Below are 21,970 nucleotides of genomic sequence, written 5' to 3'. Positions count from 1 at the left end.
ATGAATTTCTTCCTCTTCAAGCCTTTGCTCAAATGTCATCTTCTCAGCAAAGCTTCCTCCATTCGCCCTATTTTAAGTGCAGCTTCCTTCCCTCACCTCCTCCTGCTGGTTTTCCCTTAGCACTTCTTCTTTCCAACATGCTATGTGCTCTGCTTATTTATTATGCTTATTTTCTGTGGCTCCCTTTAGAGGGTAGCCATAAGGGAGAGGTGTTTTTTGTTTGTTTGTTTGTTTGTTTGTTTTCTTTCTGACGTATATGAAATCCCTAATCTTGGGCGTGGCCTGTAATACGCTGTCCATTAGTAATGATGGAGCTGGACGAATGGGTGCAGAGTGCATACACGTTGTCATTACCTCAGTTCATCCTGCCAGCAGCTCTCTGCTGGAGGCACTGTTACTACTCCCCTTTTACAGATGAGGAATCTGAGGCTCAGAGAGGTTAAGTAACTTGCCCAAGGGGAGGATTCAGACCCAGGTTTTGTCTGACTCCAAGGCCCATCCATGTGTTTAATCACTTTGTTTACTGCCTCCTTAAGACAATACAAAAGGTACTCTTTTTTCTTTCTCACTTCAAAGTGCTTGTTAATACAGTGTAAGTTTTTTTGAAATTTCTTTAAGCCTTTTTAAAAATTTTTATTTATTTTTTAAACTTTTTTTTTTTTTTAAGATTTTATTTTATTTATTTGACAGATAGAAACAGCCAGCGAGAGAGGGAACACAAGTAGGGGGAATGGGAGAGGAAGAAGCAGGCTCATAGAGGAGGAGCCTGATGTGGGGCTCGATCCCATAACGCTGGGATCACGCCCTGAGCTGAAGGCAGACGCTTAACGACTGCGCCACCCAGGCGCCCCTAAGCCTTTTTTTTTTTAAAAAAAATGACCAAGGAAAGCAGGATAGGATATACACATTTGTCAGTTGCTAAACCTTTGTGTTAGGGTGAGTGTTGTGATTAAGGACATTGGTTGAGATAAGCAGTGCATAGGCTTCTCGGGATGCAGGAAACAGGCAGTGGATGGACCGTCTGCCTTCTCTGGCTTCCCTTCTCGTAAAGAAGTCAGTCAGTAGGTGACTCCTTGCTGTTCTGCTACTCAGGATCCTAATTTTGGACAAGGCAGCCATTGTGAGCTTTTCTTCTCCATCCACAGAACAGGGATGATATTTTATTCGCCTAAAGCAGGAAAGGGACTATTAGCCCTCATTCCCGCTCTAAAACATACATTTTTGTTTGATTTTTTTTTTTAAGGGTCAGGTACCTGCTCTGATTAATCATGATGATTGTACTGACTTTTTAAAAAATTCATATTTCTTAGAAACTTCATATGATTCTTACTTTTGGAACTAAAAGTTATTACTATGTTTAGAAGCGTTTTCTGGCTCTCCCTGTGTAGACTAAAACACACGCTCTTAGGTTTACATCGCTGAGTTCAGGACACAATTTAACACAGTAATAATTTCAGCTTGAATGTTCTTGGTCTTTTATTTCCATCTTCTTGTCAGATGTCTGTTTTTCCCTGTCCTTTTTAACTGTGTGGTGTAGTGCCCTTGCAGAAGAGCACATAGCATTTATGTTGAGTACAAATAATTATAAATAATAACCTTTGTAACTGTCATTGGAGACCAGAAATGGAACAGTGCCAGCACCCCAGAGACCCCGTGTGACCCTCACATCCCTACCCAGCTGTTAGGAAAAACGTTATCCCCATCAGTTCCTCGCCTCTTCTTATAGCTTATCATCTACATAGCCCTAAGCAGTGTATTTTCAGCTTCTAGCAAAATGCTCTCTAGAATTGACCAAGGAGTCGTATTCTAGAATCTTATATATAAAATGTGTGGATTTACATTAAACTTCATTTTGAACCCATGAAACGTGAGAAATAGAAAAATGTGTCCATGTAGAAAATGTAGCCTATGTCTCTGTTGCCTGAAATCACAGGAGTAAATTTTAACGAGGGAATATTGGTTCTTTACCTTTTCAAGTAGCAGAGGGGCCTCCTTTCTTTTCAGGAGTATTTTTCACCTAAAGAGCAAAATAATATGTTGACTTGGAAACGAGGTACCTGCTTCGTAGGTTATCCCTCCAGCCCTCAGCAGAAGCCACCGCAGGCAGCGGGGCTTTGTGTCAAAATGAGGACGGCGACGTGGTGGGCATAGAACCTCGGTGGCGGGCATAGAGGTGTTCACTGAGCAGTTCTGTCCCCTTTCCTGCTACCTTGAAAATTGTTACAGCAAAATATTGAGACAGAATCACAGAACAAGAAAACATCTGTTTATTTTATTTTATTTTATTTTTTAACGATTTTACTTATTTGAGAGAGAGCAAGCATGAGCAGGAAGAAGGGAGGTGCATGGGAGAGGGAGAAGCAGGCTCCCCACTGAGCAGGGAGCCCGATGTGGGGCTCAATCCCAGGACTCTGGGTCCTGACCTGAGCCAAAGGCAGACGCTGAACCGGCTGAGCCACCCAGGCACCCCGAAAATGTCTGTTTCTGCTCTGGGAGAATCTGATTAAGAAATTAAGAAATCTATATATTTTTTCTGTCCATAGCATTCATGATCTATTTCTGAGATTGAAACATTCAGCTGAGGATTTGGGTACTCTTCAATTTTTGTCTTCTTCACTTTCAGTTTTTCTTTAACATCAGCACTGATGACCAAGAAGGCCTCTACAGTCTTTATTTCCATAAATGCTCTGGGAACGAAGTGCGGTCTGGCGACAAGTTCTCCTTCAGCCTTGATGTGAGTACCGTATGGAAGGTGTTCCACACGGATTTTGTCAGCCCTGTAAAATGTGAGACATTTATTTCATTATAAGAGTAGGTTTTAACAACACTTAAGCGGAGTAGGAGAAAAATGTGGCCAGAATCCCGTTCTGCAGAGGATTCACCAAAAAATATAAAGCAATTTGGGATGTTTTTACACTTTAACCTGTGCATTAGAACTGTGGTTGTTACCTGCTGATACTTCCTTAGTCAAGTGAAGCAGCTAAGGTGACAGATTGCTGATTATGGGATGACCAGTTCCTGAAAAGTAAACATTAATATCATGTTCATTTCAGATTGAGATCACAGAGAAGAACCCTGACAGCTACCTCTCCGCAGGAGAGATCCCTCTCCCAAAATTATACATTTCTATGGCCTTTTTCTTTTTCCTTTCTGGAACCATCTGGATTCACATCCTTCGAAAACGACGGTGAGTTGTTTCTTGAGCCGTCCAGCTTAGAGTGTGTTGAGAGGTGCATAATTTCACCTTTTGCTGGCTTCTGAGCCTCGGAGGGATTGGCACTAGCAACCTTGTCCTCTTCAAGGGGGATCTGCCCTGAAACAGGGAGACTGTGTAAGCCTTGCAGTATGGGGAGCCTTTGCGTGCCCTGGTGTTTGTTTACTTCCCTTTGCTTTGTTTAAAAAGCAAATCCAAATATTTTAATAGGCAAAACAAAATGTATAAGCAAGTGTTTCCATAGTGAAGACACTGCGGTCCTGGACTCAGAGTGAGCTCATTGATCTCATTCAGGGGCTATTTGCTCATGAGAGGAGGTCAGTGACAGTGACCCACTGCCTGCCGAGAGCTGGCATTACTGCTCGGTACTGCAGGGGTCTGCTCAGAGCCTGATGGGCAGAGGTCTCGGCCTCCAGAGGCTTGTCACTGGAGAAAACTTCAAGCCCACCTGCCTGGCTCTTGGCCTCTCTTCTGAAACCAGAAAAAGCTTTACCTGCTTGTACTCAGTTCTCGAAGGGAGCACCTGCATTTGTGGGGGGCGAGTGTTTAAATCTGTCTCCTTCGCACCAAAAAAACCTGAGAATAAAATACTAATTTTCAGTTAGAGAATAGTGTGAAGTATTTGTTATAAGGCCCATAAACTAAGTAAATGATGGTATGTGAATATGGAATTGTAATGTGGATTCATTTAAATTCACAAAATAGTTAAGCACCCCAAATACCTCTTTCTGTGGAGCACTGGGCGGAAATTGAGACCTCTGTAGCCCCCGGGTAGCCCCCGGTGGCCTGATGGTCTTCTGGCGGACACGCTCCGCGGGATTGGTGAGCTCGGGCAGGCGCAGTGCTGGCTCCTGTTTGTCATGAGATTTGCTCCGCTCACCAGACGGCAAGAGCCACCTGTTCACTTGGGAAGGACCCTGCGTGGTCGTGTTTGCAGTAGGCTGTCAGGCAGCGTTTAATAAGAAAAAAAGAATCTTACCAACCTATAAAAAGGTTTTTAAATAAAGTTTTGCTTCTGCCTTTATTAGAAAAGTAAGAACTGGGAGATAGGGGCCCAATTCCAAGTATAAACGTGGACTGCTTCCCCCTGTGTGTCTCGCTTCACTCCCTGAGCCACAAAACTGGGACAGGGTCATTGCCCTGCTTTCTTCTAAGGGTCTTGGAACCTTGGGTGTGTTATGTGATTCTCCCCGAAGTACTGTGTTGTGGAGGGCTTAGCAAGTCAGGTGCTATGCAAATATGAGGTGCATACGAAATAGTTGACCAGGCAGGTGTCCAGGGGTATTTTAGTTTCCGTGTGTTTAGTGATAATAATAGTCATTATCACTGGTTCACTTACATAAAATTGTGGGAAGTTTTAAATCTGTGGCTAAATGAGGCCGACCTACTTTGTGCAGCACGTGTCTAGCTTCTTGTTGAAGTGTAGTGTACGCACCGGGGTGTATAATGGAGGCCTTCCGCCCCATCCCCATGTTTTTCCAGGAGACTCATGGACAGTTGTGTTGGGTTGGAAATTTGAGTCACATAAAAGGATGTGACTCCAAGGCTTCGTGCATTTCAGAGGCTTGCAGTCCCTTAGAGCTGGGAGGAACTGGGTGATCTTTGCCTCGTCTTATGGAGGTCTTGAGAGGGGAAATGAGAGACATGGTTAGTGGCACCTGCCACAGCTGGGAGTGGAACCCACATCTGCTTGCCGTGTGTATGCAGCTCCTCTCAACTCTCTGAGTTCTGTCCCGGGCCCCCGAGTGTGGGGAGGGGAAGACAGCAGATCGGTTTTCAGTGCCTGCTCCATGCCCCGTCAAGCACTTACGCTGGTGGTTTCGGCTAATCATCCAGCTGCTCCTTGAGACAGGCGTTGCCCCATTTTCAGAAGAGGTTACTGAGGCTCAGGGGTTAAGGTTGTCAGGGTAGAACCAGTATTCGAGCCAGGTTGCTGAGGCTTTGGAGCGTGTGTTCATCCCAGACATCACTGCCCCGTGGCTGATGGGACTGCAAGTGGAGGGTGCTGGGGCGTGTGAGTGAGCACCGGGCTCAGCCCTGGGCGGTTCTGCGCTCTGGGTACATCTCATTGCTGTTCAGGAGTGGCAGACTTCTCTGGCCTTGACCTCTTTTTTGACCTTCAAGTAGGTAGGCCCCAGACAGGAAAGTAGCAGGGAGGAAACCAGCCCGGAAAGGGAGTGTGCGTCAGTTTGTGACATGCCCGCCTTATCATTCCGTGCAAGGCCCCTCTTCTTCATTTCCCCTTCATTTCCTACCCCTCGCTCACGCTTTTCCCAGCTCCTCAGATGCAGGTAATAGGTGGTCTTGGGCATGCGTGTATTCTTATAAATAGCTAATGTTTATTGATACTGCATGTATTTTTAACTTGTATAAACTATACTATCTACAGATACTATTCTCATTTTTCATGCAGTAGTATCTTTTTTAAGACTAGTCACGTCGTTGTGTGTCCATCTAGCTCATTAACTTTTAGCTACTCCATGCTGTGCATCCCCACATTCTACTTCTGCATGCCTTTAGTGAGGGACCTAGTGTTGCCAGGACCTCCCGCCCCTGCCCTGGCCTTGTCCCCTTATGGCTCTGTGCAGCCTCGGGGGTACACGGCCAGAAACAGGTGCACTGGGTATGGGGTAAGTTCTTATTTAATTTCATCAAGTGCTGCCAGATTGCCTGCGCCAGCGCACGCTTCTACCAGCGGAGCGACAGGGCTCCTGTTTCCCCGTGTACCAGCCCTGACATCTTATTTTTGGCCAGTCCGATGGTTGTAAACTGGTACTTCATTTTATCTTGCATTTTCCTAAATACCGATGTTGTGAACTATCTTTCTAGGGACTTGTTAATCATTTGGGTTCCCCCTCTTGTGACTGCCTTTAGGCTTTGCACATTTTTCTGTTGGGTTTTCTGTCATTTTCTTGTAGCTTTACAGGAGTTTCTTGCATATTTTAGATACCAGTCCTTTGTCTGCTTTGACATAGCAAATCTCTTCTCCCAGTCTGTTAAACTTGTCCGTGGTATTCATTGTTGAATGAAAGTCTTTCATATTAAGAGTCAGAGCTCTCTAATTTTAGCCTCTTAGGCAGTGCTTCTTGGAAGAAGCCTCTCCCTACGCCAGGGTCACAAAAGATGTGTTTTATGTTTCGCACTGGAATCCATCTGGAGTCCTTTCTGTAAATGTGAAGTAGGGACACAACACTGTGTGTGTATATACACAGTTCGGAGCTGCTTTTCCCCGTGCCAGTTATTAAACAGTCCATCCTGTTCCTGCCAGTTTGCTGCCCCCTTATCTATCCACACACAGGAATCCATTTCTAAGTTTTCTGTTCTGTGGGTTTATTTGTCTGATGCTGTACCCATTCCACATGTTTTACTACTGTGGCTTCGCAGAACGTCTTGGTATCTAAGAGTGTGAGTTTCCTCCGTAGCTCTTATTCAAGTTTTATGTACTCTAAGAGTTTTAAATTTGTCTCCCAAGTGGTCTTGGGTCTTATGAGGTGAGTTCCCAGGGAGGCAGCAGCCCGAGTCGGATGAGTGTCTGTGTGGGCATGGCAGTGGGAGCCAGCCCTTTCCCCCGCTGGCCTGGTGTGTCTGGCGGGTCCCGGTCCTTCCTGTCACCTGGCTCTGTGCCTGCTCCCCTCTGGCCGTAGCTCGCCCCCCACAGCCGTGCCTGGGCACCTTCTGCTCTCCCAGGGGCTTCTTGCCAGTTTCATAGATCCCGCCGCCTCATTCTTGCCTCTGTGGCCTTTCCAGGGTGGTTTCTGGGCACGAAGCTGGCAGGCTGTGCAGATTTCCTTCTTATCAGGAGCTGGAACTCGTCCTGTCTGGCTTCAGTGCCTGACGCTGCTCCAGTCACAACACAGACTTATGCACGAGAGGCGACTCTGGGGCTCCGTCGGGGCCGCTTCTGCTGGTGGAAACCAGGCCTCCAAAGGGCTTCGTGTGTGTGGTTTGCTTGGATTATATTTACTGCTTCCTTATAAATGTGTCTGATGCCTGGAGCTTCAGCCATCCTTTGGAGGAATGGAATATTCCTTTTTTTTTTTTTCCTTTTTTTAAGATTTTATTTATTTGAGAGAGAAAAAGAGGGGAGGAGCATAGAGGGAGACTGAGGGAGAAGCAGACGCCCTGCTGAGCAGAGAGCCCAATGTGGGGCTCAATCCCAGGACCCTAAGATTATGACCTGAGCCGAAAGCAGACACTTAACTGAGCCATCCAGGAGCCTCTGGAATAGTCCTTTAATTCTTTTCTCTCTTTTTTTATAGGAATGACGTATTTAAAATTCACTGGTTGATGGCGGCCCTTCCTTTCACGAAGTCTCTTTCCTTGGTGTTCCACGCAGTATGTATTAGTATTTTGGGTCATTTATGAAATGATGTACAGTGTCTGCGCAGTCAGGAAAAACGAATTGGAAGGAAGGGGAGCTAGGTCAGTGGGAAACAAGATGAAAGAAGACCTTTTCTCATGAAGCCTTTGGCATAGGAGGGGCCATCACAGGGATAAATCATCACACCCTCCGCCTGTGGCCCGAGCCCGGAGACGTCATCTAGCACTGCCTACATACCCAGAGTTTTCCTAGCACCTTACTTGTTTTTATTCCTTTTTGTTTATCTTTTTTCGAGATTAGAGTGCCACCTGCTGAATTGTTTCCACGACTTGATTTTTCTAAATACTTTCCCGTGTTCCCATTTGGTTTGAAGCTTGGTGTTAGCCTACTTATTTGAGAGAAAACCGGTGCTCTAAAGATGGAGGCGTGTGAACTGAGCTTACGCTTTGAATCTTTAGTCCGGACGCAAAGTGAAGTGCACCTGCCCGTGGGAGGAAGGTGTCACAGCTGCCCCGCGGCACCCGCCGGCTGCACTTGTGAGGGCGACAGTCTCCAGACACACGCTCCCCTGCACTTAAAAGTGTTGGCATCAGAGGACTAGTAGTGTGTCCAGTGACAGGCTCTGGAAATGACAGTTATTTGGATAATTTCCCATTTGGATCTAAGTTAAAAGATTCTTTTTGGAACTTTGTAGATAATGAAGGACAAGACCCTTGAGTCACTTCAGTGTCTAGATAGCCGTTCGAGACAGAATGAAAGGTCTACGAGGAAATCGATACCGGTGTTTGTGAGTTCTGCCAGGAAGCGTTGTGGGCGCGCTACTGAAACTTGCCTCTTTAATTAAAATGCGTTGGTGGCTTTAAGTAGCTCGAAAGTACAGATTTTTTTTCAAAAGGACAAAACAAAACAGTGGAAGCTGCGTGACTCCGCATGGATTTTTTTGCTGGCTGGCTGACTGACTTCTGTAATAAGCAGCTGGGGTGTGCCAGGTGAAGTGCCTGGCTGGGCTACTGAAGAGACCCGTGGCATTTGGCCCTTGGGGATTTTAAAGAAATTAACAGGCAGCCATTTGCCAGTGTGAATCTCCTACCTCAAAAGAGGGACCTGGTCTGCGTGCTGGTGGCGTCGAAACCTTGTGGCAGGTTTCTTGTGCTACCTGACCTTGTTCGTGCCCCCATGTGCTGAACTGTGAATTGACAAGTGAGGTATTACTGCGTGGGGTGGAGGGGACAACACCCCCCCCATCGTGAGGTCCTGTGGCGGCCTTTCCTGTTTCGCTGTGCGTGAGGGCGTGTGGTAGAGGGACCTTCTGAAATGCAGTCATTTCATTGCAGATCGACTACCACTACATCTCCTCCCAGGGCTTTCCGATCGAGGGTTGGGCTGTCGTGTACTATATCACTCACCTGTAAGTACGGGGAGGGACATGCAGGAGAAGGTGGGGAGGCCGTGGTAGGAAGGGACCTGCCTCGCGTTAACAGTCGCTACCCTCCCGTGGCAGCCTGTCCGGGTTCCTGCCAGGCCATAGGGGCGTGGCACACAGGTGGCTGTCCGGTCCTGGGAACTCGGGGCTGCTGGCCTGCTCCCGGGAGGGGGTTGCCTCCATGGGGGGGACTAGCTGCTCAGGGAGGAGTGGGGTGCATGGTGACCTGTTTGTGTGCTGGGTCACTTATGAGGTGTTTCCTAAATTTGGCCCCCTGTCTTTTCCAAGAAGCACATGAAGTCATGAATGAGCTGTGCAGTGGAACTTGCAGAGAGAGTCTGAAGAGACCGTTGGTGTCTGAAACTTTTTCTTTTCCAGCTTGAAAGGAGCACTCCTGTTCATCACCATTGCGCTCATCGGCACCGGCTGGGCTTTCATTAAGCATATCCTTTCCGATAAAGACAAAAAGATCTTCATGATAGTCATCCCACTCCAGGTGAGGGGCCCTAATCCTGCGTGTCCTGGTTGCGTCCTGGCAGTTCGAAGGCTCAGCTCTGGGCCTGTCCGGGCAGAGGGAGTCGGCTCACCCAGAAACCCCCGCTCAGACCACTGGCGTTCTCTTTCTGAATTCTGGCAGACCTAGGCCTCAGTCATTGCCCTGAGAGCTGTCTGCCATCACTCATCTGGCGAGCGGCTTACGGATGCCTGCACTTGAGTAGAGAGCTGCTGGAAGGTCAGGGAACATACTGCCTGCCTTCATGCCTCTGGCTGCCCTCTAGCAAAATGGTCCTCTTAGCCAAGCTCAGGTATATAGTGTTTTAATTAACAAATTATTGTAAAACCGTAAATGACACCAGTGAGTTCTCACCAGGTAGACTATTAAGTAGACATCAGGGCAACTGCTTATTAAGCCCTTCGTGGTTTGGGACCCTAGGCCAAGGCCAGCCTTGCCTGGTTGTGAGCCCTTGGGAGAGGAGCCTTGTCTTCTGTGTAGCAGTCTTATTGGAGACAGAGATTGGGCATGAAGAACTCAGAGTAAACAGAGAGGGCTTAGCAGAGATGCAGGACTGCTCTGTTCTGCTCCACCAAAGAGCATGCGTTTGATAAAGTTGTTCTCATCGTCTTCTGTCGTTTGGGAGCGCAGTGCAGGTGTGGCAGGGGAAGGAAGGAAGGGGACAACCCCCTGGGCACCCGGATTAGCCTGCTCACTCTGGTGATTGGCAGTCTGGCGGTGTTCGCAGCAAAGCCACCTTTACATTAATGACAGAGGGACTCACGTGAGCACCGAATGTATGGTACAGACCAGTGGCTGTAGGTTTCCCAGGAGAGGGACTAGTTGCCCAAATGTGAATGATCTAGAAGCCTTCAGGGTAGAGAACGGCCTTGCGTAGATGTTTAAGGAGAGAAGCGTGGCAGGCACAAGAGCAGTAGCAGGAACCGGTGAACAGGTGGTGCTCCTGCTGAGGGAGCAAAGATGTTGAGCAGCTTACAGGCCCGGCTGTTGAGCCCCCACGGCCGCTACACCGGCCAGGCTGAGTTCTGCAGCCTGCCGGCGCCTCCCTGCTCAGAAGGGAGGGCCAGGGTCCTCTTCCCGCCGTGTTGCACTGCTGCCCGTCGCCCTTGCCCCCCAGAGCTGCCACCATCCCTCCAGGCAAACCTCCCTTCCCCACCTTAGACTGGGATGCAATGGGGCACAGCCCTCCCAGCTTCCCTCTTTTGCACCCCTGGCACCGTGGCTTTTAGCACAGATTAGGCAAGGTTACATGGCAGGCAAGTCTGAGGAAACGGAACATTGACAAAATTGAATATGAGGAAGTTACGTGTTGATAAACATAGGGACTAGTCTGGGAAGGCCTTGAATATCAGCCCGGAAGCTGAAACTACTTCTTCGTGGCCACGGGGAGCCAGTGCACGTTTCTGAGTGAGAAGTGAGAGATGTCCAAAATGTACGCACAGACTTTCAAGAACATTTTTGGCATTTTGTTGCACACCGGGGAACATTTTGTCCTGTGTCAAGAGTGTGAAGTAAGGACCAAGTGGAATTAGTGACTTAAGCTGGGAAAACCTTTGTTTCCACTTTGTCTTCCTAGAGAGAGTCCCAGCGGCAGGTGGTTAGGATGTGTGTGGCAGAGGACGACCGAAATTCCAGAATGATTTTTGCATTTGTATCAGGTGAGGTCTGGCTTCTGTGATAGTTTCACTAAAAGGTCCTAGATAGAAAAAGAAGCTCTCCTCAGAGACGTCCCGAATAGCAGCAAAACAGATTTTGTGTTCTTTGTCAAAGCGTATAGACTGACCTTTCCAGCAAGCAGGCAGAGTAGTTGAGACCTTGGGCTTTTCGTGGAGTGTCGAGGTGGACTTGCAATCACTGCATGCACACCTACTGGAAACCTCCCAGAGAGCGTCCCCTTGATTATGCTGAGAGGTAGCTCGGGTGTGAAATACTGCTATCCCACTTTTGCCGGCTCAGGGACCTTTCACAGCACACGGGTACCAGCACTGAACCCCCAAGGCCAGTTGGAGCAGAACGTGGACGCAGATGGGCCTCAGTGGGAAGAACTAAGCCATGTCCCGTGTGGAGGTGACCCAGGTGGGTTTGCTCCTGGGAGGAGCAGTGGGGCCACTCAAGCACGGGGCCAAAACCCGCCGTTGTCATTGCTCTGGTCTCCGATACGCCCTCAGGTACCTCAGGCTGTGTCTGAGGCGCAGCGGCGGCCGCACAGGGAGAGCTTGGGCCTGAGGAATCTGGGCATCATGGCTGAGCGGGGTGTGCGGGCCTCCCATTCGGCATCTGAGCGCCTCTGCTGAGGCCTTGGGGCCTAAAAAGCAAAGCAGAGTGTCCTGGTGATCTGTGCTGTGTCACAGATCACCCCAAATGCAGTGACAGAAAGCAACAATAGCCACATATTCTCTCACATTTTATGTGGGTCAGGAATTGAGGAGTGGCTGTGCTGGGCAGGTCCGACGTGGGGCCTCCTGCAGTCGGACAGTGGCTGGGGCCACCTTGAAGTCTTCATTTGCCTCTGTCTTCTGGGCCGGGAGGACTTGATGAGGTGGGCTGGGACTAGCTGGGGCCCCTCCGCGTCTTTTTCTCTGCCTGGTCTCTCTACCTGGGCAGCCCCGGGGTAGCCGGACATCCTGCAAGAGGGCTCAGGGCTCCAAAGGCGTGTGTCTGAGCGAGAGGGCCAGCCAGCTCTGGTGTCCTTTGTGTGATCTACCTGGAAATCACGTGGCCTCACTGCCACCTCACTGTTGCTCAGGGCAGTCGCCAGCTCAGGAGGAGGGCACAGAGACCGCTCCTTGAGGGGAGAGCGGAGTATTCTGAAAAGCATGTGGCACTGGAGAGAACGCCGTGGCCATGGTTGGGGGCCTGCAGGCTGAAGTGTCTGCCTCGTCCTGTGGCTGCTGTTGTAGAGATCGGCCCTTGCTTTAAGGCCTCAGCCACTTCTTGTGTCCTGCAGGTTCTGGCAAACGTGGCCTACATCATCATAGAGTCCACAGAGGAGGGGACTACGGAGTATGGCTTGTGGAAGGATTCTCTGTTTCTGGTAGACCTGCTGTGCTGTGGAGCCATCCTCTTCCCCGTGGTGTGGTGAGTACCTGCAGTGGGGAGGGGGGTCACGGTGCACCCCGGGGCTCATGCACCAAACAAGACCAGGCTGCTGAACCAGACTTTCCCAAACCGGTCCAAGTCACACAGGGCATCTGTCTGACAGATACAGCTTTCTGGGTCCCCAGGCTGACCTGGCTCAGTCTCCAGGAGCAGGAGCCTGGAGTTCGTGTCTTTATCCGGTTCCTCACTGTGTTCCGATAGAGCTGATCTGGCACCGTGGCTTTTAGCACAAATTAGACAGTAGAGAAGGGTCTGGAAATGAGAGCTCAGCAACAGCGTAACCTAGCAGCGTGGTTTGCAGGGAAGGGAGTTGAAATCCTCGCCTTTTCTTGCCAGGTTAGACGGAAAGTGCGGGAGTGCATGAACATAAACTAGTGAGAGTCCCAGCACATACACACATAGGTATCTTCAGAACGGCAGGCTGTAGACGCAACATTGTGCTTCAACTCTGTAAAGAAACGTTAGTACCACGTCAGTGGTTGATGAGAGGAAATACCCTTGTTAAATCTTATGCCAAGTGAAGGGAATTACTGGTTCGGTAGGAAGCAAGTAGAGGAGAAAGGGCTAGCAAAAATAAAACACTCACTCTTACAGTGATCTAGTTCTGTGGCCCTCTGAAAGCAGTTACTTCTTTTGGAATAAAGTTTTTTTTTTTTTTAATTTAACTTTTTTTTTTTTTTTAAGATTTTCTTTATTTGACAGAGAGAGGGAGAGCATAGGCAGGGGAACAGCAGGCAGAGGGAGGGGGAGAAGCAGGCTTCCCTCTGAGCAGGGAGCCCAATGTGGGTTCTAACCCACGACCCTGGGATCATGACCTGAGCCGAAGGCAGAGGCTTAACCGACTGAGCCACCCAGGAGTCCCTGGAGTAAAGTTTTTAAAAATGAGGTGCTCCACACTGCAGTGGCCCCATGCAGTGAATTCTTATTTTTCAGGATCCTGGGGTTTATCAGTTCTTTCAGTTATTGTGATTATTTAGGACATGGTACCAATAGACTGTCATCCTCACTCCAGCCAATTAGATTCACTCTTGACCCTTGTTCCGTCATACATCACGCACGTGCACACACGTCTGTGCAGCAGGCATTTTCCAGCAGAGACGACAGAGTACGAGTGAGTCCTCATCTCTGCCACTGCCCTGCGTCCTACCCTGGAGCAGGTAGCTCAGGCACCTGTAACAGGATGACCAGCGTTGTCTCAGATAGAGCGACTGATTGTTCTCAAACACAGTGCAGTCCCTTCTCTTCCCTCTGCTACTCTCAGCAAAAAGAAGGGGCTTGCGGGTTTGGGGAAGATGCAGGCGAGCTATAGGGCTGCAAGTGGCCATTTCCCGCCCCTGGTTCATTATCGCACCAACGAGCAGATGCCACACGGCAAGGTTCTTGAAGGTGAGTGTTCTGAAAGTGGCTGTAAAATGAAAAACATCAAGTACTAGAGGTGACTTAAGGAATAGTATTGACGGTTCTTGTGAAGCACTCAGACTCAGCCAGCATGGCTTTGGTGCCAGCTCACTTCCCTGTACTGTGCCCTTCAGTTCTCCCAGGTGGGAAGATGACCCAGCAGGGCGGGGGGCAGGGGGTGCTTCTTAGGAGAAAAGACTATTCATGGTCAGGTAGAGAGTGGGTGGCCCATGAGGACTTCAGCCTCCCATGTAAACACGACCTGCCCTTCCCCTGGGCTGGATCTGCCTGGGCTGTTCTCATCCTTTTGAGACAGTCTTTCCTTTCCAGCCTCTGCACTCTACCTAGAACTCAGATCCATCGCTTCATTAATAGCGTAATGCCCCCGTGCTGCCCCGCAGTGATGTAATTAGCTACCTGGCGCATCACAGCAGGAGGACAGACTCCCTGGAGGCCCGCACTTTGCAGCAGAGTTCTGCATCTCGTCAGTGCAATAGGGAGTTTGCAGGAAGCCATGTGCTCACAAGCTCCTAGACCTAGACTTTAGAAATCAGCCTCTGGCCTCGGCGGGGGGACCGTGTTCTCCAGGTAGCAGGTGTGCTCCACGGCAGTGTTTTGGGGTGGCGTAGTTGTGGGAACGAGAGATTTTAGGTGGAGACAGAGATGAAGAGGGTTGAAGTGACTGTGATTTGCTTTGTCTTCCCGTCACACCCAGGGCCCTGCCAGACCTTTTTTAGCCATTAGAGGGCATCCTTGACTCTCAGGCTTGAGCACCCGATAGGGCAAGCAAGGTGTCGGTTAGCAGGGATCACTTTGTTCAGGGAGAGTGCTCTAAAGCCGTCTAGTCCCGCCCTTTCAGTTCATAACTGGGGAATTCAAGGCCTTGAATTACTAGTGCTGGAAACAGAGAAGAATGCAGATCTGTCAGCTAACCTTTGTTCTGCAAATGTTTATTTTTAGGTCAATCAGGCATTTACAAGAAGCATCAGCAACAGATGGAAAAGGCAAGTTCCCTTGTGCTCTTTGGTGCTGCAGGTCCTTCCCCAAAGCCAGAGGCCGGGGCACTGCCCAGAGGTGGAGGTGGAGGCAGAGGGGCCGTGGTCTCCTGGGAGCGAGGCTGGGGAGCCCCCGGGGGCTTTGTGAGAGCAGCCAGGGTTGTTTGCTGGAGAGGCAGGGGGTGACCTTTGCAGAGGTCAGCCACGGAAGGAGGCTTGCGGGTGATTGCTGCTGATGGAGATGATTCATTCCACTTCCACTCGTGAGCGTGATTTTCACCTTCTCCAGACTGAGTCAGGAGGAGGAAATCTTGTCTGGGAAGGACCGGATAGCACTTCGCTGTGAGAACAGGAGGTATTACGGATTGGGGATGGCTATGTGTAAAGCATCCCTTCCTGCCGATTTAACACGCTTTCAAAATAGATGTGTCGGTATTAATTTAAGATGAGACTGATGCCGGAGAGAACCTTTGAAACTCTCTGGTTTTTAAATGCTTGTGCCATGGTAACCCTTCTGCATCTCCTTGGTTTTCTAACCATCCCTCCTAAGAAAAGAAGCCACAAAGAAAATGCTTTGTGTTTCTGAGCTGATTTGAATAGTGCACCACTGCAGGCCGTGGCATAAAGGGGGGCTTCTTTGGACCCCCAGGGCTTTCTCGGTGCTCGGAGCTGCCTCTGGGTCCGGGTGCTGATAGCAGTGTCCCTTAGGGCAGATGATTCATTCGTTGTTGATGGAGTTTTGTTGCTGACCTGTTTATTATTATTATTATTATTATTATTATTATAAAAATGTGGATTCATTTTAGGAAAATTGGGAATCAGGTAATAGGTACCAATCTTATTTCGCACTTGCCATATAGTTAATACCACATTATTTTCTTTAAGTTGAACTAAACCCGACTTCAAGGCTTCCCGCCAGTGTCCGGCAGGATCCTGGGGTTTTACAAAGAGCACCACACTCGGGGGGCCGCTGCGAGGCTTGTGGTCTTGGCCCACAGTCGTTGCTGTGGAGACTCCCGCCATCCAGCCCTCGTAGCTCTCTGGCTCTGGGCGGCCTGGCGCCAGGGGGTCCTGCCACCCCAGGCCTACCCGGCCCAAGTGGCTGCAGGCCCCACTCAGAATGTGCCAGCCCGTGTTTTCTTTCTTGTCCTGGGAAAGAGCTCTTTTTTGTTTTCTCCTCTTTTTCTTCAAAAGTACTGGTTTCCCTTTTCCCTCTGGGACAGATTCTTGTCAGTTGGTTTCAGCTTGAACTTTGCATAAATGTTTTGCTTTTAGCCTGGCTCAGAGCTCAGAGAGCCCTCCTGCCTTCTTGGGATGGGGTAAGGAGGAGTTACAAAAAATAAAACACTAATTAGAATCCTAATAAAGCACCCTGCCACAAACAGAAAAATCCAAAGTAAAGAATAAAAACTCACCTTCTGAGGATAACTATTGTTTGGGAGATAGTCTTAGCTTCTTTCTTCTTTTTCTGTGCTTGTCTTATAAAAAGGTGCCTTTATTATTATTTTTATAACAATGAATAGGTTGTTCTCTTAATTTTAACATATTGAGGGGCACCCAGCTGGCTCAGTTTGCTGGCTTGGTTGGTGGAGCGTGTGACTCTCGATCTCAGGGTTGTGGGTTTGAGCCCCATGTTGGGTATAGACATTACTCAAAAAAATTTAAAGTTGAAAAAATTTTTTAATATATCCAGATGAGACATTGTACTTTTTCATCTTTTTACACTTCAGTATTTCTGGGTTCATTTTTCTTACTGCTTGGCTGAAAATGTTTACAAATTCCATGGAGGATGTCCTCCATTTGGTGAGTTTTATGGGCACTTTTCTTCTTGGCCTCATCCTTCCCCTTTGTGGATTCCTCTGACCATTCTTCACTAGCTCTCTTCCCGTCTTCTCCATCATCCTGGTCCCTCTGACTGCCTCTTGGCTTTCTGCACCCAGCTTTGCCAGGGCTTGGGCATGACTATGGTAATGAGTTGTCTCTGTGACCATTCGTTCCACGAGTGGTTGATGGTTAGCGGTTGATGTTTAGTTGGGTGAAGCCCAAGATGGGGTCGAAATTGTCTAGGCACATCTGTAGTGAAAAGAAACTATGGAACCTGAATGCTCTTGTCATTGCCTGGGGCACACGAGGCAGTTTCTCATTTTTTCCACCAGGTGACAGCATGCGACCTCTTCAGCAGAGAGCGAGTATAAAAACAGGAAGTCACACCAGCACACCAAGGCTCTGGCTCACCGGTTCTCTGGTTGACATACTGTTAAGAGGGGCGTCTGGGTGGCTTAGTCGTTAAGCATCTGCCTTCGGCCCAGGGCGTGATCCCAGCGTTATGGGATCGAGCCCCACATCGGGCTCCTCCGCTAGGAGCCTGCTTCTTCCTCTCCCACTCCCCCTGCTTATGTTCCCTCTCTCGCTGGCTGTCTCTCTCTCTCTGTCAAATAAATAAATAAAATCTTAAAAAAAACAAACATACTGTTAAGAAAGTACCCATTTCTCATCAGCAGATATCACAAACCCTTTGAAAGGGGGACGGAGTAGTTAGAATGGGGGTGTCTTAATCCCTGTTCTTTCACTGACTCGATTTAGGCCGTGGCTGCTGTTCAGCTGATCTGCAGATGCACATTTCACTCAGTACCTTGAAAAATGGTTATGCCTGTAGCTCTTCCAGAGTCAGGACAGCCATGTTCCCGCGGTCAGGTCCCCCCTGCAGAGAACTCTCAGGAGTGGCATCCCCCACCCCTCAGTGGCACGTCGCCCTGGGGTGTGACGGCAGAGCGGATGACACAGAAGTGGGGCAGAAGCCGGAGTGAGCACGCTGCCGACCTCCCGGCCGCAGGTTCCCTGGGTGTTGTGCTTGGCCCCCGGGCTCCTCAGTCCACCCTGCTGCGATCTAGCCCACCCCAGACGCAGCTGGCAAAGTGAAGGCCATGGGCAGCAATGTCTGCTGCTAGATTTGGAAGCATTTTGCCGGGTGGATGCTGATGCTCTGGTTCCTGATCTTAGGCTCTCTGTGCCGTTGACTCCACTCATGACCTTGACAGTGACTTGGGCTTGAGACTCTCAGCGTGAGTGCAGTCCAGGCTGACTGATAGCTAGCGGGGGAAGTGCTGTTGGCAGTGGCTGTCCCTGCGTTGGGTATGGTGGGTGGCTTTCGGAGTGCTTGTTTGGAAGTTGTTTCTTTGTTTCTGGAGTCCTTTTGACTGGACCTGAGGGAAACCCTGAGGCTGCAGCTGCCCGCTGTCCTTCAGCCGCGCTTTGTCTCCTCCGTCACACGCTGTTGCTCCTCCCAGCTCCCCTGTCATTTGGTGTCACTGCTGCGCTGCGTTCTCGGAGCAGAAGCTTCGTGAGTCTCCCGCAGACCCCGAGCTCAGGGTGCACCGTGTTTTGCCCGCCGGCATTGGCTGTCACTGCCCTTGAGCGTGGACCTGTTGCCTCCTTTCTCCACCGTCATTACCTCTGAGGACTGGCCAGGGGATAGACGCCCTGCATTTATTGAACAATCTCTGCTGCTGCTCGTCGTCCCCCCCCCCCACTGCCCCCCGTGTTTCTGAGGAAGATTCAGAGGAAGTGTTCTGAGGGTTCTGGGCTTTTATGTGAGCTTCAAAGGCATGTGAACAAACAGCGACTGGCTGGTTGCAGGGTTTGCAGAGGCCTGGCTTCACTGGGAGTGGCTGCCACGTTCTGCAAGTAGCTGCGGCCGTGGGAAATACTCCTCAGGGTGGCAGTTCCCACGAGGGTCCTCAGGGTCACACTGTTTTCGCCACCAGCCGTGGTCATCCTTTTTGCTGTTGACGTTTGCACCGATGGTACGAGAGCAGTGGCAGGTCTAACAGTGGTTGCCTGAGCATTATTCAAGGCCGTAGCACCCAACTGTGTTAGCGGCCGTTGCTACCTGCTTGCTGGGGGTGAAAGAGGCTCGTTTCACTGAAGAGTGGCCTCGATGAAGTAGCAGAAACTACTGTGTTATTGAATCTCAACCCTTACACCTATGTCTTTTAAAGTTCCAAGTGTCATGAAACAGGGAGTACGCGTGAAGCACTTCTGCCGTGCACCGAAGTATGACAGTTGTCTGAGGGGAAAGCACATGTGCAGTTGTTGGAGTTGCAAGCTGAACCAACTGCTTTTCTCTTGGGACATCATTTTTGTTTGAAAGAATAAAACTTTGGTATGGTTACTCAGACATGAGGTTTTGCCAGACATTTTCTTGAAAATGAACCAAGTAAACATGTCAGTTCAGGGAAATGACAAGAAGTATTTGTTGCTGGCGATCTCATTTTCACTTGAAAGCACAAATGTTAATTTAGGAAAACTTACATCCACCATTGAAGGCTTGATAGCTTCCCAGTTCTTAAAACACCTATGTGAGAAGGGGTGATATTAACAAACGTGACTTTTAAAAAATATTTTATGACAAAAAGTGTCACTGTTTCAGAGACCTGCATGACTCCGTTGAACAGTATCTTCCACCTGGCCAGTGCATGTTACACAGTCGTGCAGGAATGAGAGAGCCATTCGAAGTACAAGATGGACCAGTGGATTTTTTTTAAAGATTTTTTTTTTAAAGATGTATTTATTTATTTGAGAGAGAGTGCATGCGCGCGGGGGGGGGCAGACTCCCTGGTGAGCGGGGAGCCCTGTGGAGGTGGGGGGGCCTCCATCTTCTGACCCTGAGAGCATGACCTGAGCCAAAATAGAGTCAGATGCGCAATCTCCTGATCCACCCAGGCACCTCAAGATTTTAAGTAATCCCTACCCCCAAGGTGGGGCTCGAAATCACAACTAGCCAGGCACCCCCGGACCAGTGGATTTTAGTGACGGATTATGAAAGTTTACTGATACAGTTTCAGATTCCCCACCTCACCAATCTTTAGGAAGCTACCACTTATCAAGTTTCAATGTCAAAGAAGACTTCACAGTTCTCTGAAAAGGCCTACATATGCATAAGGCCATATTTTCTTCACATATTTCAACCAAAACACTCTGACGGCAGATTGATTACAGAAGCAGATACGAGAATCCAGCTACATTCTGTTAAGCCAGACATTAAAGAGGTTTACAAAAACAGAAAACAATTCCACTCTTCTCAGTTTTTTTGAATGAGTTATTTTTTATGGAAAAAATATTTATACTAACATGTAATGGATTTATTTTGTCACTTTTAAATTGATTATTAGATACTTTTGAAATTTGTTTCATTTTCTGACATGGTAAATATTGGTAGATTTTACCCACATAAACAAAAGTTCTTTGAGGTCCTCAGTCAGTTTTTAAAAGTATGAAGGAATCCTGAGACCGAAAGTTTGAAAACCCTGTGATAGGAATGAGGCTTCTCGAATCTCTCGTGGTCGTCACAGCCATGACCAAAAAGCCTGCCTGGTTCTTTTTTCCTGTGCCTAGAGAGTTTATTTCAGACTTACTGGCCAGAGTCTCATGGCTGTTTAGAGTCCATTAGTTCTGGGCATCTTGTGCCAAAAATAAATATGTTTTATTTGGGTGCATTCATGTAAACAGACCTAATAAAAAACCCATTGATGAGAAAGGAAGAAAATTACCCCTTCCTGTTTTTGTAAGTAAAGTATTTTTAAAAGATTTTATTTATTTATTAGCACACACGAATGGGAGAGCAGGGGGGTGGCAGAGGGAGCAGTTGTGGGGGGGAAGCAGACTCCCCGATGAGCAAGAATTCCCAATGCGGGGCTTGATCCCAGGACCCTGGGATCATCACCTGAGCTGAAGGCAGATGCTTAACCGACTGAGCCAACCAGGTGCCCCTGTAAATAAAGTTTTATCAGAATGCACCATGCCCGTTTGTGTATGCATTGTCTGGTTGCTTTTGCACTTCAGTGGCTGAGTTGAGTCGTTGGGGCAGAAATCATCGGGCCCACAAGGGTGCTGTCCAGCCCACTACAGAAAAAGCTTGCCAACTCCTGGCTGTCGTAGACATTAAAGAGATACCATTTTAAAACTCATGTGTATAACAGAGTTCTTTGGAAACTGTAAAGTTTGCATAGAGATAAGGAATTACCTGCATTTAAGCATTTATTGAACCTCATCTTTGTATCCAGAACTGTGTTGTCATTTGATTGGGGCAATAGCTTTTGCATCATTATCTGCTCTGGTATTTTACCTAACTTATTATTCTAATGGGAATCTGGGCTTTTCTTTCACTAACGAGATGGCTTTTTGTTTTTTTTTTTTAAAGATTTTATTTATTTATTTGACAGAGATAGAGACAGCCAGTGAGAGAGGGAACACAAGCAGGGGGAGTGGGAGAGGAAGAAGCAGGCTCATAGCGGGAGAGCCTGATGTGGGGCTCGATCCCACAACGCCGGGATCACGCCCTGAGCCGAAGGCAGACGCTTAACCACTGTGCCACCCAGGCGCCCCTAACGAGATGGCTTTTAACATGAACTGCCCTCAGTTTACCAACAGAGCTCTGGTCTGTACATTTCCACCTGGGCTGCAGTTTATAAGCGCTATCTTCCCTGACTATTTGACTCAGTTCCTGGTTATAATTTCAGGTTTGTCCAATCTTTATTTACATTTTCTGAGTAGAAACTAAGGTGCCCCGGGCCCATTGGTGCTGTAGGCAGTGAGGATTATTATTAGGTTAGACCTGGAGGCCCTGGGTCAAAAGCCCTAGCGTGAAGAAGGGGGTCAGGAGAAAGGGGGAGCCTCCCAACCACACATTCGGTGTGATGTCCCTTCCCTAGCACTCAGGGCCGGGGGGGCTCTAGGACTGGGTGCCGCCCGGGTAGGGATGAGTTCCTCCGGAATGGTTCTGTGCCGTTTTCTGCTCTGCCCTGCCCTTGAAGATAGCATTGGGATTACCCCCTCTGGAGCACTGTTTCAAGATAATAGGAGAGAAGAGGCAGAAAAAATGAGATGCCCTTTATCTGGTCACTCAGAAAATTTTCATCCTTCCTTTCATCCCTGGGTGCGTGGCTAGAGCATATGCTTGTAATCCTCTCCTGACCCTGAAGTCTGTCTGAAGCTGTACCGTGACAGC

At 48.7% G+C, this 21,970-nt stretch overlaps 1 protein-coding gene across 2 annotated transcripts in view; it reads left to right on the top strand.

The window, feature by feature from the left end:
- GPR107 (G protein-coupled receptor 107) overlaps positions 1-21,970 on the top strand; it is a 70,338-nt gene that overhangs the window by 27,063 nt on the left and 21,305 nt on the right. Inside the window, exons 8-15 of one of the 2 annotated variants that reach the window (XM_087869271.1) lie at positions 2,624-2,734; positions 3,054-3,187; positions 7,474-7,549; positions 8,870-8,943; positions 9,337-9,454; positions 12,420-12,550; positions 14,930-14,973; positions 17,121-17,201. In XM_087869271.1, coding sequence (XP_087725397.1) covers positions 2,624-2,734; positions 3,054-3,187; positions 7,474-7,549; positions 8,870-8,943; positions 9,337-9,454; positions 12,420-12,550; positions 14,930-14,973; positions 17,121-17,201 — 769 coding nt within the window. The remainder of the gene's footprint in view (positions 1-2,623; positions 2,735-3,053; positions 3,188-7,473; positions 7,550-8,869; positions 8,944-9,336; positions 9,455-12,419; positions 12,551-14,929; positions 14,974-17,120; positions 17,202-21,970) is intronic. The other variant, XM_045771292.2, reaches the window with a different exon arrangement.

The sequence above is a fragment of the Ursus americanus genome, chromosome 18 (assembly GCF_024610735.1).
Source record: "Ursus americanus isolate L20-20 chromosome 18, mUrsAme1.1.p, whole genome shotgun sequence".
Taxonomy (NCBI): domain Eukaryota; kingdom Metazoa; phylum Chordata; class Mammalia; order Carnivora; family Ursidae; genus Ursus; species Ursus americanus.
The sequence above is the reverse complement of the archived record's forward strand: the minus strand, read 5'-3'. Positions and strand labels throughout refer to the sequence as shown.